The following is a 13,323-nucleotide window of genomic DNA, read 5'->3' on the forward strand; positions in this document are numbered from 1 at the left end:
CCATTAAAGGTCGCCTTCTGGCCCTCGTTCAGAAAATCAAAGGGCAGCAGCAGAAGGCAGAGAAGGAGCCGGCAGAGATGCAGGAAACGGCACCATGTAAGGAGCTGCCGATAATGGCTTAGAATTCATGCTAGTGCTACTGTTAGCTATCCTTGAAATGTATGTGCGTGTATGTTTCTGAGTAATAGTGTGTGCATTATGCATGCTTATTAATACTAAGGATAAACACCTTAGAATACGGCGTGGAAATTAAATGAAAGCTAATAACCAAAACATTTATTTTAATACCCGTCTTTCTTTTTTCCTCTTAACCTGACCTGCTGGGAAATTAGCTCTAATTTGTCCCCAGGGATACTATGATTAGTTATGTTTTCTGATTCCCTTAACACAGCAGTGAAAGCGTTCATAGTTGTACTGAAGCTGGGCTAGCGAATGTAGCAGCGCTGGGTCGTGTTGAAGTGGTAATCCCAGACCCTTCTGGGAGACGTCTGGCAATTTCTGCTCTCTGAGAGAAAGCTGCCCTCATCGCCACCTATTCTCCTCCTCATCCCCTGTTATCCTTCACTACTTGTTGGCAGTTGAAGCCCTTTCACTGGCCTCCTCTGTCTCTGTCTCACTTTCTATCTCTCTCTCTTTCTCTCTCTCTCTGATCCTCTCTCTCTCTCTCTCTCTCTATCTCTCTCTCTCTCTCTCTCTCTCTCTGTGTCTGTCTCTCTCTTTTTATCAAAAGGGTTAGAAAAAGCAAATATCTGCCTACTTCTGTGCCACTCTTTCTCTCTCTCTCTCTCTCTCTCTCTCTCTCTCTCTCTCTCTCTCTCTCTCTATCTCTCTCTCTCTCTATCTATCTATCTATCTATCTATCTATCTATCTATCTATCTATCTATCTATCTATCTATCTATCTATCTCTCTCTCTCTCTCTCTCTCTCTCTCTCTCCCTCCCTCTCTCTCTCTCTCTCTCTCTCTCTCTCTCTCTCTCTCTCTCTCTCTCTCTCTCTCTCTCTCTCTGTCTCTGTCTCTCTCTCTCTCTCTTAGGGCGCACTCACAATAGGCCATCTATACCGTGCCCAAGTCTGTTTCACACCTGTACCATGCTGAAGTCTAGATCGTTTGGCTAGTGTGAGCACGCCAACCGTACTCAAGTCCACTTCAATTCCTTGGCCTGAGCACACTTGGGAGAGGTGTGCTTAGGCCACGGTACAGATGCTAATGAGCCGACACACGCACACGCACGGCTACGCAAACTGAGCTGGATGACGTATAGTACATGCGACCCTTCTTTCCCATTAAACAATAAACATGATGGCTAGCGGGCTGCGGTTCACGTTGGTGCGATAGGAAAGTTGAGTTTTTTCAGTTTTTATCAAAAATACCCCGTTCGTCATGGCGAGGGCTTTCTTTGTTCACTGGAGAAGGCGGGGCTGCCCACGGAGTCTAGACCTCTTTAGAATAATTTGCACACTCCCGAATGTTTTTATTTTTTTATGAATGAAGACACCCGAATGCAAGAATAAGTTCACGTCCGAGTGTAGGCTACAAACGCGACTAACTATTTACAAGTGCAAAAACCTCAACATATTCTTTATTTTGCTGACTTCTTGTTTTTTATCCCGACAAAAGCCTTGTAAGGACAGTTCCTCTGCGTCTCTCTCGTAGATCACACCATCTTTCACCGTCTTTGTTTAATACGACTAGGGGGGTCAATCGTACTTGAGCACGGTACAGGTGTGAAACGGACTTGGGCACAGTACAGATGGCCTAGTGTGAGTGCGCCCTTATTCTCTAGCAGTGCTGCGCCGCTCGCATGTCATGTCACGCCGTTCAGTTCCTTTTTCCATTTTAATATCTGTTTTCAATTTCAATATCAAAATGCGAGGGTAGCGCGTGTGTGTGTGTGTGTGTGTGCTGGCGCCACTGTGAGACACGGCCGAGGAGGCATGTTCCAGGTCAGGCTGATGGGAGAGAGCGGCGCGCAATAAGCACCGAGGCTAGACCCTCCAGATTCTCCACCTGATTAGACCCGGGCCCCGGGGCCCCCGGGGAACACACGCGCGGCGGCACACACACACACCCGGTTGAACCAGAGAGGAGATTCTCATTAACAAACAGCTGGCGATAACGCCGAGATGATGCGGCCAGACGCCGCTTGGTTCACGCTCAAGTGCCGCTCACCGCGAGCGCCAGGACGGATGTAATTGATCCGCATATCATTAGCCTCATGGCATAATGGCCGAAGTCATGTTTTAAGGTTCATCTTGTATTTAGCATCAAAAAGGTGATTATGGAATGTAAAAAGCACTCTGATTGGCTGAGGATATAGCCAATGAGGCACTGTGAATCAGCGGCGTTAGGAGAGTAGAGATGGATTAGATATCACAATTCTGCCAAAATAGTATTTAGGTAATTACGTTATTATGCTACCGATATACAAATGAAATGTTGTTTGTCGCCAAGGCAGGCCCTACCTTCTCCTGACCTCGAGTTTAGATGGCGACTGCAATTTATGCGCCGCAGACCACCTCTGTCCTCCACACACACAATGTGACCAGAGACCAGTCGCAAGCATAAGCGGCCATTCGATGACCATGACAGACAGAGTGGTGTTTAGATGCACCATTTAGAAAAGTGCTCAATCGAAAAAACTCACCTTTTTCAAAATGGCACTCAAAGGCATGCCAAAAATACCTCTCTGCCGCCAAACTGAATCCACACATCATCCCATCTCTCTCCACTGTCTTATTGTTTTTTGTTCCCTTCTTGGAGGCGAGCGACGCGGGCGGCAGGTATAGCAGGAGACCATTTTCAGGTGTGCATTCTGATGGCTGAGGTGCATACTGGAAGAGGGGCGGGGAGGGGGGCAGCAGAAAGGCAATCTCTCCACAAAGAGAGGAGGGAGCTTCAGTGAGACCCCCCAAGCCACAGACCTCATCACACGTTATGAGAGCACCCTCGGGGGGGGGGCAGCCCTCTCCCTCTGTGAGAGACTGCCGGCTGGCTGGGTGATGCTGGGTGAGGGCTGATTGATTGGAGGCTCGGTCGGTGCTGGCAGCCAAGGCTTCGGTTGTATCACATCCACTCCTGTTCTCGCTGATGATTCCACCAGAGGTGTTTTTGATTCCAAGTTTTTCAATTGATTTATTGGAGGGATGGATTTATCGGAGCGATCGCCTCCTCTGTTTCTGTGTGTGTGTGCGTCTGCGCTTGGCTATGTGTGCACGCGTGTGCCGTTGCGGTTGTGTGTGTCCTTCACGTTCCAGTGTGTTCATTTCATCATGTACCTTGGCACTTTCCTTTCCTTGGCTAATTGGGGCTATAACAGCAGCCAATGGGCAGCTATTGTCAGGCTGTTATTTACTGCTAGCACGGCTCCGCCCGGAGATGAGCCTGCCCAGATTAATGCCAAGATTATTCATCATGCCTTGGAAGAAGCGTTTCCTTTCCAGTACGTCTTCTGGGACCCCAGGAACCCTCAAAGATACAATAGGCACCATGGCCATTGCCATTACTCAAAGGCAGCATGGTTAATGTGCGATACCAGATACGAGCGGAGCAATAGATTGTCACGCACCGCTGATAAAGGGGTATAGCGTGTATTGCTAGAGACTGATCTTTTAACCTCAAGATTTGCCGGAGCGTATGACGTTAGTGGGGGAAATCATTCAAAGATATGTGGGCATGTGTGAGTGCGTGTGTGTGTGTGTGTGTGTGTGTGTGTCTGTGTGTGTGTGTGTGTGTCTGTGCATGTGTGTGTGTGTTTGGGGGGGGGGAGGTTGTGTGTATGTGTGTGTGTCGTCGCCTGTCTACCTGTGACTCCTGAGCAGCAGGATCAATAACCCCTCTCTCTCTCTCTCTCTCTCTCTCTTTTTATCTCTACCTATATTGTACTGTATCACCCACGTGCTTGCGCCTCACAATTATACACAGACTTGGCTTGTGTTGATTGAACACTCCCTAAGGACCAGATCCTTCGAAGAGTTCCCATCAACACATGTGGTCACATAGGCAGACACCAGGGGGCGCAAACTGGGGCACTTTGAAGTCAACAGGGAAATCAATGGTATGGCTCTGCCTCTTCAAATTGATGTGTCTCACTCTTCACGAGGGCTCCTACTGTTCTTCTTACACAGACACTCCGGTATACACACACATCAGACACACACACACACACACCCACACACACACACAGTCAGGCAGTCTATCGATCCAGGTTTAACGAAGCCTTAAGGGTAACCCACATATGAGCTGTCCAAAGAAATGTCTCCGTTTAACTGCAGAAGCAGAATACCGTACGCTGCTATTAATACCCAGATAGTCATTTTTTTTTCCCTTTCCTCTTCTTTTTTTCCGATGCCAGAGTGTTCGTCTTTCCTCCGCTCCACTGAAGATGCACAAGTGCCTTTTTCCTCTTGAATGAGCTCCTAGGAGCGTGTGTGTTTTCTGTCGCGGGACAATGGCTCATTGTTCACATACAAATCATTAGCTCCCATTCTGAGGCGGGGATGCAGAGATGAATGAAATGAGCGAGCCGGCTTTAGGTTTGGCTCCTCTTCAATGCCTTTAAGGAGCTCCTTGTTAAGTTATTTTCAAAGCTCGCTTTTATTGCATCGCTGAGTGCGTTTTTGAAATACATAGTGTGTTTTTAATAGGCTTTAAAGATGAGTTGTACTGGTAGTACTCAGTCAACAGGAACGTTCAACTGCGATCTAGTAACTGTTTGTTGGCATGTGTGGGTGTGTGTGAGCGTGTTTGTGCGGGTGCAAGTGTGTGTGTGTGTACGTGTATTTGCACGCATGCGTGTGTGTGTGTGAGTATATGTGCCTGACAGGTGGCAATGAGTGTGAAATGGCCTATAGATTGAGGCTACACCAGTAAGTGTCACCTCTGCAGATGTTATCTTGTTGAAAGGCAAAGCTATAAAACACGACATGATAATGGAGGGAGCTCTCAGAAGGCCGGTCTACCTCTGACATCTTATCCTATGGTAATTGTGTTTTCAATTATGTCATCATAAGATGTCATACGTTCGCAATATTGTGGAGCACAATGGGTATCTGCATCGTACAACTCAGAGAATGTTTCATTATATTGATTGAGATTATATCATTACACATTGTCAAGGCAACATGCCCACGTGGAAAAATAAAGGTTCAAGACAGCTTGACCTCATAGAGTATTCAAGTCATTGCGTTTGGAATGGATTCAACCATCTCTACACCAGAAGATCCACAATACTGCAGTCACTGCTGCACTTGGAAGCAGAGAGCCTTGGGTTCATTGTGTTCAGCGGGCCAATGTTACGACTGAGGGGAAATAGACTTTGCGGTTAATACATATAGAGTTTCAACTTTGGAAAGTTTCATCTTTAGGAAGAGTAAAGATGGGGAGGTATCAAGTCAGTAACTCTGATCCATTAATCAATCAATCGTCATTCAAACTTTATTTACATAGCGCCTTTTTTGCTCAATTGCAATACAAGGTGCTTAGCAATACAACGAAAATAAAGAAATATAAAGAAATAAATATAATGGATTAAGGTTTCTCATTAAGATGATTAATTGGGGGCAATTTTGGGGTGTTTGCCTAGATGGACCATAACGATGGTGCAACTGCTTTCACTTGCAAAACAATACAGAGAATAATATAATCATGTTGCTAACCCTGTCAAATCCACCAGGGGATTATGGCACTTATTACTAGAAAATATTACAACATTACTGAAGAGACAAAAACAACAGTATTTCCTCTATTAGTGTTTTTTCTTCCTATTTTCAAACGTCTCCATTTCCATCCCACTGAATTGCATGCATAGAAGATGAGCTCCGTAAGTAAAGCTGTTGTATCAGCCCAGCAGCAGCTTGGCTGTTGTTCACCAGCGACAACTGATACACCCATTAAACACCTATCTGGGTGTGCTGACTGTGGTTCCCCTTCTGTTGGTTCCCTTCCTCCAGTCCCTTCTGACAATCCATATCATGCGCTCCTCTTCCTCATGACCCCCCCACTCTTGGTCTATTACTCTTTTAGATATAAATATATATGTTATTTATTGATGTATTTATGTTGTTAATCCGAGACAGGAATTGTTGGTGTCACAGCAGAAAGTACTGGAAAGACATAGGAATTGAATTGACTGTGGTTCTCTGACTTTGGTTCCCTCTCTGTTTTTCCCTCACTGTGGTTCTCTGACTGTGGTTCTCTGACTTTGGTTCCCTCTGTTTTTCCCTCACTGTGGTTCTTTGACTGTGGTTCTCTGACTTTGGTACCCTCCCTTTGTTTCCCTCCCTGTGGTTCCCTGACTGTGGTCCTCTGACTCTGTTCCTCAGCCAACCTGAAGGAGCTCATCTCCCAGACCATGGTGTGCTGGGCCCAGGAGTGTCAGATCCAGGACCCAGAGCTGGTACGTAAGATGTTCAGCCTGCTGCGGCGGCAGTACGACAGCATCGGCGAGCTGCTGGGCGCCATGCGCAAGAGCTACACCATCAGCGGCGTGTCGGTGCAGGACACCATCAACCTGCTGGCGTCGCTGGGCCAGATCCGCTCGCTGCTGTCCGTGCGCATGGGCAAGGAGGAGGAGAAGCTCATGATCGACGGACTCGGGTACGGGCCGCTTCCGTGCCGGTTCTCTCCAGGTTTATGACTCGGCCGGATGGTTCTTTGTTTGGTTTCAGGGCTAGTTGCTGCTGCTGCTGAAAATCGGATCGGGGTGATTCAAAAGTGTTTTAATTTTTCAAAGTTTTGATTTTTGTGTATTGGATGAAAAACGTTGATGGATAGACAAAACTTTGTTCATTTGTTAATGGATCAACTGGTCATATGTCAGCACACCTGAACAGAAACATCAGACTTTGAATGAATTGATATTGCGCCAACCTTTAACACATTTGTTGACCTTGTGTGTTGTGTTGACAGTCGCATCCGTCTTTGTCTTTTGCCCGCAGTGACATCATGAACAACAAGGTCTTCTACCAACACCCCAACCTGATGAGGGTGCTGGGGATGCACGAGACCGTCATGGAGGTCATGGTCAACGTGCTGGGAGGAGACAAGTCACAGGTAGCTCCGCCCACCAACTGTTCTCCCCTGCCGATTGGCCGAGGAACAGGCTTCTCTGCCTTCATGAATGGAATAAATGCATGCACAGTACATCATTCGCTCCCTAGAGAAGCTTTTTCCAGTGTCCCAGATCTCTTGAGTTTCGTTTTTTTTTTTCCGTCTGCGTGATAATCCTCCGCATGCGGAGCTCTGTACCTCCCGGGCGAGAGTCCTCTAATGAAGACGAGGGTCCCCGGAGGTCTTCCTCTGTGTGTCCGGGTTGCAGAAACCTGGATGGTGGGGAGAGAGGGCGGAGCGGGGGCTGTTTGTGTGTGTGGCGGTGTCAGTCCCTTCAGACACTAATTAAGAAAGACAGCGTGTGGACGGACGAGGGGAATTTATAGCAACCAGCCTGGAGGAAGATAAACAGGCATTCGCCTGAACTCTGTGTCCCCTTGAATTGTAAAACAACATCGCCGTACGCTGGATCTTTAGCAATGTCCTTTGTGTTACTGTCATTCTTTTCTTTCCTTTTATCTTTCGCTCTCTATTGCTTTCTCTTCGTTGCTTTCTTTATTTTATTCCTTCCCTCCTCCTTCTTTCATTCTCCAGGTCTTTCTCTCTTTCTGTATTTGTATCTCGTTCTTTCCTTTCTTTCTTCCCTTTCTTCTTCCTTCCTTCCTTCTTTCTCTCTTTCTGTATTTGTATCTCATTCCTTTCTTCCCTTCCTTCCTTCTTTCTATCTTTCCCTAGTTTTCTTCTAATGTTTTTCTACCCAACTTTCCCTCCATCCCTGTGAAGATGTGAATGGCATCTTCACTGGGTTAAACCATGTTTTAAAAGATGCACATGTTCCTGTCCGGCTGTTAGCCGTAATAGTCTGCAGCTGTGGCTCATAGGTTAATTGAGCCACACCCATTCTGGTGCTCCTTAAGAGGGCCAGAGTTCTAGATTGGGGGAGGCTCGAGTTGTGCAAGTAAATTGACTGTTGTGCTATTGTTTGTTTTAAGTTAAAAATGTGCTTTTTACCAACAACATTGTGCGTCAAGGAAACTCTCTCACATTTGGTGGCAGTGGTGGGATGAGTCCTCTAGCCGAGTGGAGGGGACCCACATTTCGATAAACATTGTTCAAGGAGCTTCAAGGTGGACCGCAGTGAAAGGTGAGCAGGTAGACAAAGAGACCTGCTAGGAGAAGAGATCACTGGTGGAGTTGAACTGCTGTCCTGTGGGGTTGGCCAGAGCCTGAAGGCGGAATAGCTTGGGAACCCCTTGTTGCTGACGTGAGCCTTGTGGGGAGCTATCGCCAAGCCTTGACAGAACAGCAGTGGCGGAGGACAGCAACGGCTGAGGACTTCCTGATGAGATCCAGTGGTGGACCAGTCTGCGGCCCAGGGAAAGGGCCAGTGCTCGGAGGCCAAGTTATCTGCTGGTACTGCAGAGGCCTGAGCGGATTTTGCAGGTGGTCTGGAGGTCTGGATGGAGGAAGTCTCAGAGCTGGGCTGTTTACTGTGAAGAGTGCAGTGTTTGGCCAAGAAGGAGAGATCTTGGAATGAAGATTGGAGGTCACCTGAGAGTCTTTTTGAACTGTTTATTTAGCACAAATGACTTACCACACAATATTTTACCTCTTTTATCTACTGCGCTTGAAACTGTTTGCAAGCTTAAAAGAGGGGGAAGGTAATGTGAAGATGTGAATGGCATCTTCACTGGGTTAAACCATGTTTTAAAAGATGCACATGTTCCTGTCCGGCTGTTAGCCGTAATAGTCTGCAGCTGTGGCTCATAGGTTAATTGAGCCACACCCATTCTGGCGCTCCTTAAGAGGGCCAGAGTTCTAGATTGGGGGAGGCTCGAGTTGTGCAAGTGAATTGACTGTTGTGCTATTGTTTGTTTTTAAGTAAAAAATGTGCTTTTTACCAACAACATTGTGCGTCAAGGAAACTCTTTCTCACAATCCCTCGTCTCTGTCTCTGTCTCTGTCTCTGTCTCTGTCTCTGTGTGTGTGTGGGTCTCTGCAGGAGATCGCCTTCCCCAAGATGGTGGCCAGCTGCTGCCGCTTCCTCTGCTACTTCTGTCGGATCAGCCGGCAGAACCAGAAGGCCATGTTCGATCACCTGAGCTACCTGCTGGAGAACAGCAGCGTGGGCCTGGGTGGGTATTTCCCTGAGCCCCCATGGCCTCCTCCACGTCCTCCCTTCCCTCTCTCACTACAATTAGCACGAGTAACACACCAGGGCCCGGAGACCACCACTGACCTCACCTCAACACCCCCAGTCCCCCACCCAACGCCTCTCGAGCGGGTGGCGGGACCATAGACATAGAGACCAATACATTGATTCTAAACACTCGAACCACAGCCTTCATCTGCTAGTGTTTGTTTGCCTGCTGCTGCTGTTGTGGGTCGAGCCGGCCTCCTTTGTGAGGCTCTCGCGCTATTTCAAATGCTATTTCAAAGGTCTCGGGGTGCCTACCTGGGAAATTAGCTGCAGGGAGAATGAAAGAGGGAGGAGGAAGGGATTCTAAGCACCCTGACAGCACTCATTAATGTGGGTTACGAATGTGTCCCACTGGGCCCGAAGGACCGGTTCTTGAGCTGTGGGGCTACATTTATTAGCCCAACACCTGGGAGTGTGCGCTAATGCGCGTGTTTGTCCGCGTGTGTCAGTGAAGCTTTTCGCTGGGGGTACATTTAAGTAAAGGATCGGAAAGTGTTTCATTGGAATCCATTAGAAAAGGGAATGAGCAAGAGTGAGTCATCTCTTTTATTGGAAGTTGTGTCGTCACTGGTAAACCAATGAGATAGGAGACCAATGGCTGATAGAAACAGACACAACACACACAAACATACATATGTCTGTTTGTGTGTCTAAAGACTTCTATAGTTATACAATATATACGTATACTTACTTCTATACATAGATATAGATACAATTGTTATTAAATAGATTCTTTATTATATATTTTATTTTGACAGTTGCTCATTTATGAACATCCCAGTAGGATAAGGAAATAGTGCCCCCTTCTGGTTGGTAGTATAAAACATGCCTGCGTGCGTCTGTGTGTGTGCTCATGGAATACTAAGCAGCCACTGAGCAACCTTAATGACAAGCATACAGTAACTGACTGTGATGAAGATTACGATGGAAACATTTAAATCTGGAAACACTCAACACTTATCACCTAACTTTGTTTGTGTGTGTGTGTGCTTGTGTATGTGTGTTTTCGTGTGGGTGTTTGTGTGCTCGTGTGGGTGTTTGTGTGCTCGTGTGGGTGTTTGTGTGCTTGTGTGGGTGTTTGTGTGCTCGTGTGTGTGCTGGTGTTTGTGTGTATCTATACGTGTATGTGTGTTGCAGCCTCCCCCTCCATGCGGGGCTCTACTCCCCTGGACGTCGCCGCCTCGTCTGTCATGGACAACAATGGTCTGGCCCTCGCCCTGGAGGAGCCCGATCTGGACAAGGTGCAGTGCAGTCGAATTAAAACCAAGCACTCTCTCTTACTCTCTCTCTCTTTCTCTCTCCTTTTCTCTCTCTCTTACTCTCTCTCTCTTGCTCTCTTGCTCTCTCTGTCTCTGTCTCTGTCTGTCTGTGTTCCCTACACTGTTTGACTCTGACTAGGATTCCAAGTAGCGATTGGCTGTAGTGGTAACATTGAGCTGTATGTCCTGTGGAGACCTGTGAAGGTCCTAATGGAGAGCTGGATGGTGTTGGATCCATCCCCTCCCTCTGGAGCTCCCTCCCCCTCCACCTCTCCTCCCACTGAAGCGTTACAGAAAACTCTCCTTTCTCTTCTCACTTCTCTCTCTCTACCCCTTCTTTGGTGTGCTTTTAAATGTTTGGATGGGATATCTAATGATATTTTGCTTGTTTTTTAGCTTTTTCTCCTTTGTCCTCATCTATCTTATCATTTAAATTGCTACATGTATAGAAAATAGGACCATAGGCATTGTGCATCAGAGTGCATCATGGGATGTTTGGTTGGCTATACTCTTTGAGAGTTCTTTCAGTTCTGTAAAATCCTAAATCAACAAATGTACTGTAGCCTGGGCTAATAAAAGCTTTGTTTTGCCACGTCTCCTATGAGAAACACTGAAGCTGTTTCAATCACAACAATACCTTCCCAAAAAGGCAAATCCTTTCAAGATTAATTACTGAAAGATCACCCAAAAACCATTACTGCCAACATGATAGCTAGCCTACCTACACTATCCCTATTCCCCGGTGAATCCAAAGTGGAGGCGTCCATTAGGCTCTGTTATCACTGTTATTATTCTGTATCCTGTACTCTCCCCAGGTGGTCACCTACCTGGCCGGGTGCGGTCTGCAGAGCTGTCCCATGCTGCTGGCTAAGGGATACCCAGACATCGGCTGGAACCCCATCGAGGGGGAGCGCTACCTGTCCTTCCTGCGATTCGCCGTCTTCGTCAACGGTAAACACTCGGACCCTTGACCTCCGAGCAACGACCTTGTGGTCTATCCGGAAGGAAATGCGAGTCTCTTGACATAATTGTTTACTGCATTATGTGCCAAACAATGCATGTACGTAACTGTGACTGTGTGTTTGTGTGTGTGTGTGTGTCTCCACGTCTGCGCACGCCCCAGGCGAGAGTGTGGAGGAGAACTCCAACGTGGTGGTGAAGCTGCTGATCCGACGGCCCGAGTGCTTCGGCCCCGCCCTGCGGGGGGAGGGGGGCAATGGCCTGCTGGCCGCCATGAAGGAGGCCATCAAGATCTCCGAGACCCCCGCCCTGGACCTGCCCGGCTCGGTGCATGGGATCAGCTCTGATGCGTAAGACCAGGGCCCAGTCTTTGGAAACCCATTCAATCCAACCATAGCCTTGATTAACAGCACTACGAGTCTTTACTTGTGCAGGAAGTACAAGAGACGTTGGAGAACCCAGCACCATCGTTAATGGGTTCATAATATTATCAGGAGACACACACAGCTTTTGGCCTTGGCATTATATATTATAGTATATTGAGCTCCGGGAGTCCACAAACGGCAACATTCACTTTCTCCTCCATGTTGTAGTCAAGTCTGAGAGGGAAGGCTGGTAGGCTGTCACCACAAAGCATCGAGCAAAATTATCGAGGAAAATATCAAATGTCATCCCGTGAGAAGAGGGTTGACCTGCGGAGAAATTTGCGCCACAAGTTTTCTGGTGGAAAATTCACCTCTATTCACATCTTTGCATTGACTTTGTCTGGATTTGCGCCCCGCCTCCATCTTTGGTTTGAACAAACCTTGAAGGGTCCCCTGGTTCGCCCTCAACGATCTCTTGTACGTTTGGACAGGTCAGCGGACGGTGAGGATGAAGAGGAGGTGGTGCACATGGGGAACGCCATCATGTCCTTCTACTCGGCTCTGATCGACCTGCTGGGCCGATGCGCCCCGGAGATGCACGTGAGTAACGTCCTCCTGCAAAGCCGAGACCCCCAGAGAGGAGACCCACCGTCATGGCCGTAGCCAGCTATGAGGTCACGAGGTCCGCAACTTCATCCTTTTTCTTGAGATAAAAACTAAATTAGAGACTAAATTGAACTGTAAACAAAATCTGCGGTTGAGAACCCCTCCGGGATGAGTAAACACTTAATACATTTGAGACTTGTTACCTTGTGTCCGACGTGTGTGACATCCTCACTATCTTCAAACCCCGCCTACAGCCATGACCGCGATACCTAGTTGTTCTTGGTCTACACTACATCCCCCTTTCCCATCTACCTTTTTTTTCCCTGTGTGTGTGTGTGTGTGTGTGTGTGTTCTCCTCCAGCTGATAAACAAGGGCAAAGGGGAGGCTCTGCGGATACGAGCCATCCTGCGCTCCCTGGTGCCCACCGAGGACCTGGTGGGCATCATCAGCATCCCGCTCAAGATGCCCGTCGTCAACAAAGGTACCCTGTCCCACGCGTGGGTTTGTCTGTTTGTGTGTGACTGCCGTCCTGTACTGCGTTACCAGGCTTCTCCAAAGGCGTTTCCAACCGACAACCGCCGCGTGCTTCTCCCTTCGTCGGAGGCGTGATCACACTCCCACCGCCCCCCCGATGTGGATTAGGTATTCAGAACAGTGAACACCAACAGCTGTTGAAAGGACGAAACGCTGCGACATTCAGAGGCTCGAGGTCGTCCATTCAGCTCCAGCGCTCATGCCCATTTTTGTTGTTGTTATTCAGCCCTCCCGCCTTTTTGTAATCCGTTTTGTTTTCAGGCCCCGGCGCTCAGAATAAAAGCAATCATCTCACGCGCCGGTTATTTGGTGCTGCTCTATTCATCGATCTGCATTAGAGAGCGGGACG

The 13,323-nt window shown here is 47.9% G+C and overlaps 1 protein-coding gene across 1 annotated transcript in view; it reads left to right on the forward strand.

Moving 5' to 3' along the window:
- Positions 1-13,323, forward strand: part of LOC307086928 (ryanodine receptor 3) — a gene marked incomplete at both ends in the record, with an annotated part of 129,502 nt that overhangs the window by 75,845 nt on the left and 40,334 nt on the right. Inside the window, 9 exon segments of the mRNA XM_079752274.1 lie at positions 1-96; positions 6,323-6,596; positions 6,938-7,052; positions 9,055-9,184; positions 10,387-10,490; positions 11,324-11,459; positions 11,632-11,818; positions 12,325-12,433; positions 12,801-12,921. The exon segment at positions 1-96 is cut by the window's left edge and continues 39 nt beyond it. Coding sequence (XP_079608400.1) covers positions 1-96; positions 6,323-6,596; positions 6,938-7,052; positions 9,055-9,184; positions 10,387-10,490; positions 11,324-11,459; positions 11,632-11,818; positions 12,325-12,433; positions 12,801-12,921 — 1,272 coding nt within the window.

This window comes from Pollachius pollachius (assembly GCF_949987615.1).
Source record: "Pollachius pollachius genome assembly, chromosome: 15".
In the NCBI taxonomy this organism is placed as follows: domain Eukaryota; kingdom Metazoa; phylum Chordata; class Actinopteri; order Gadiformes; family Gadidae; genus Pollachius; species Pollachius pollachius.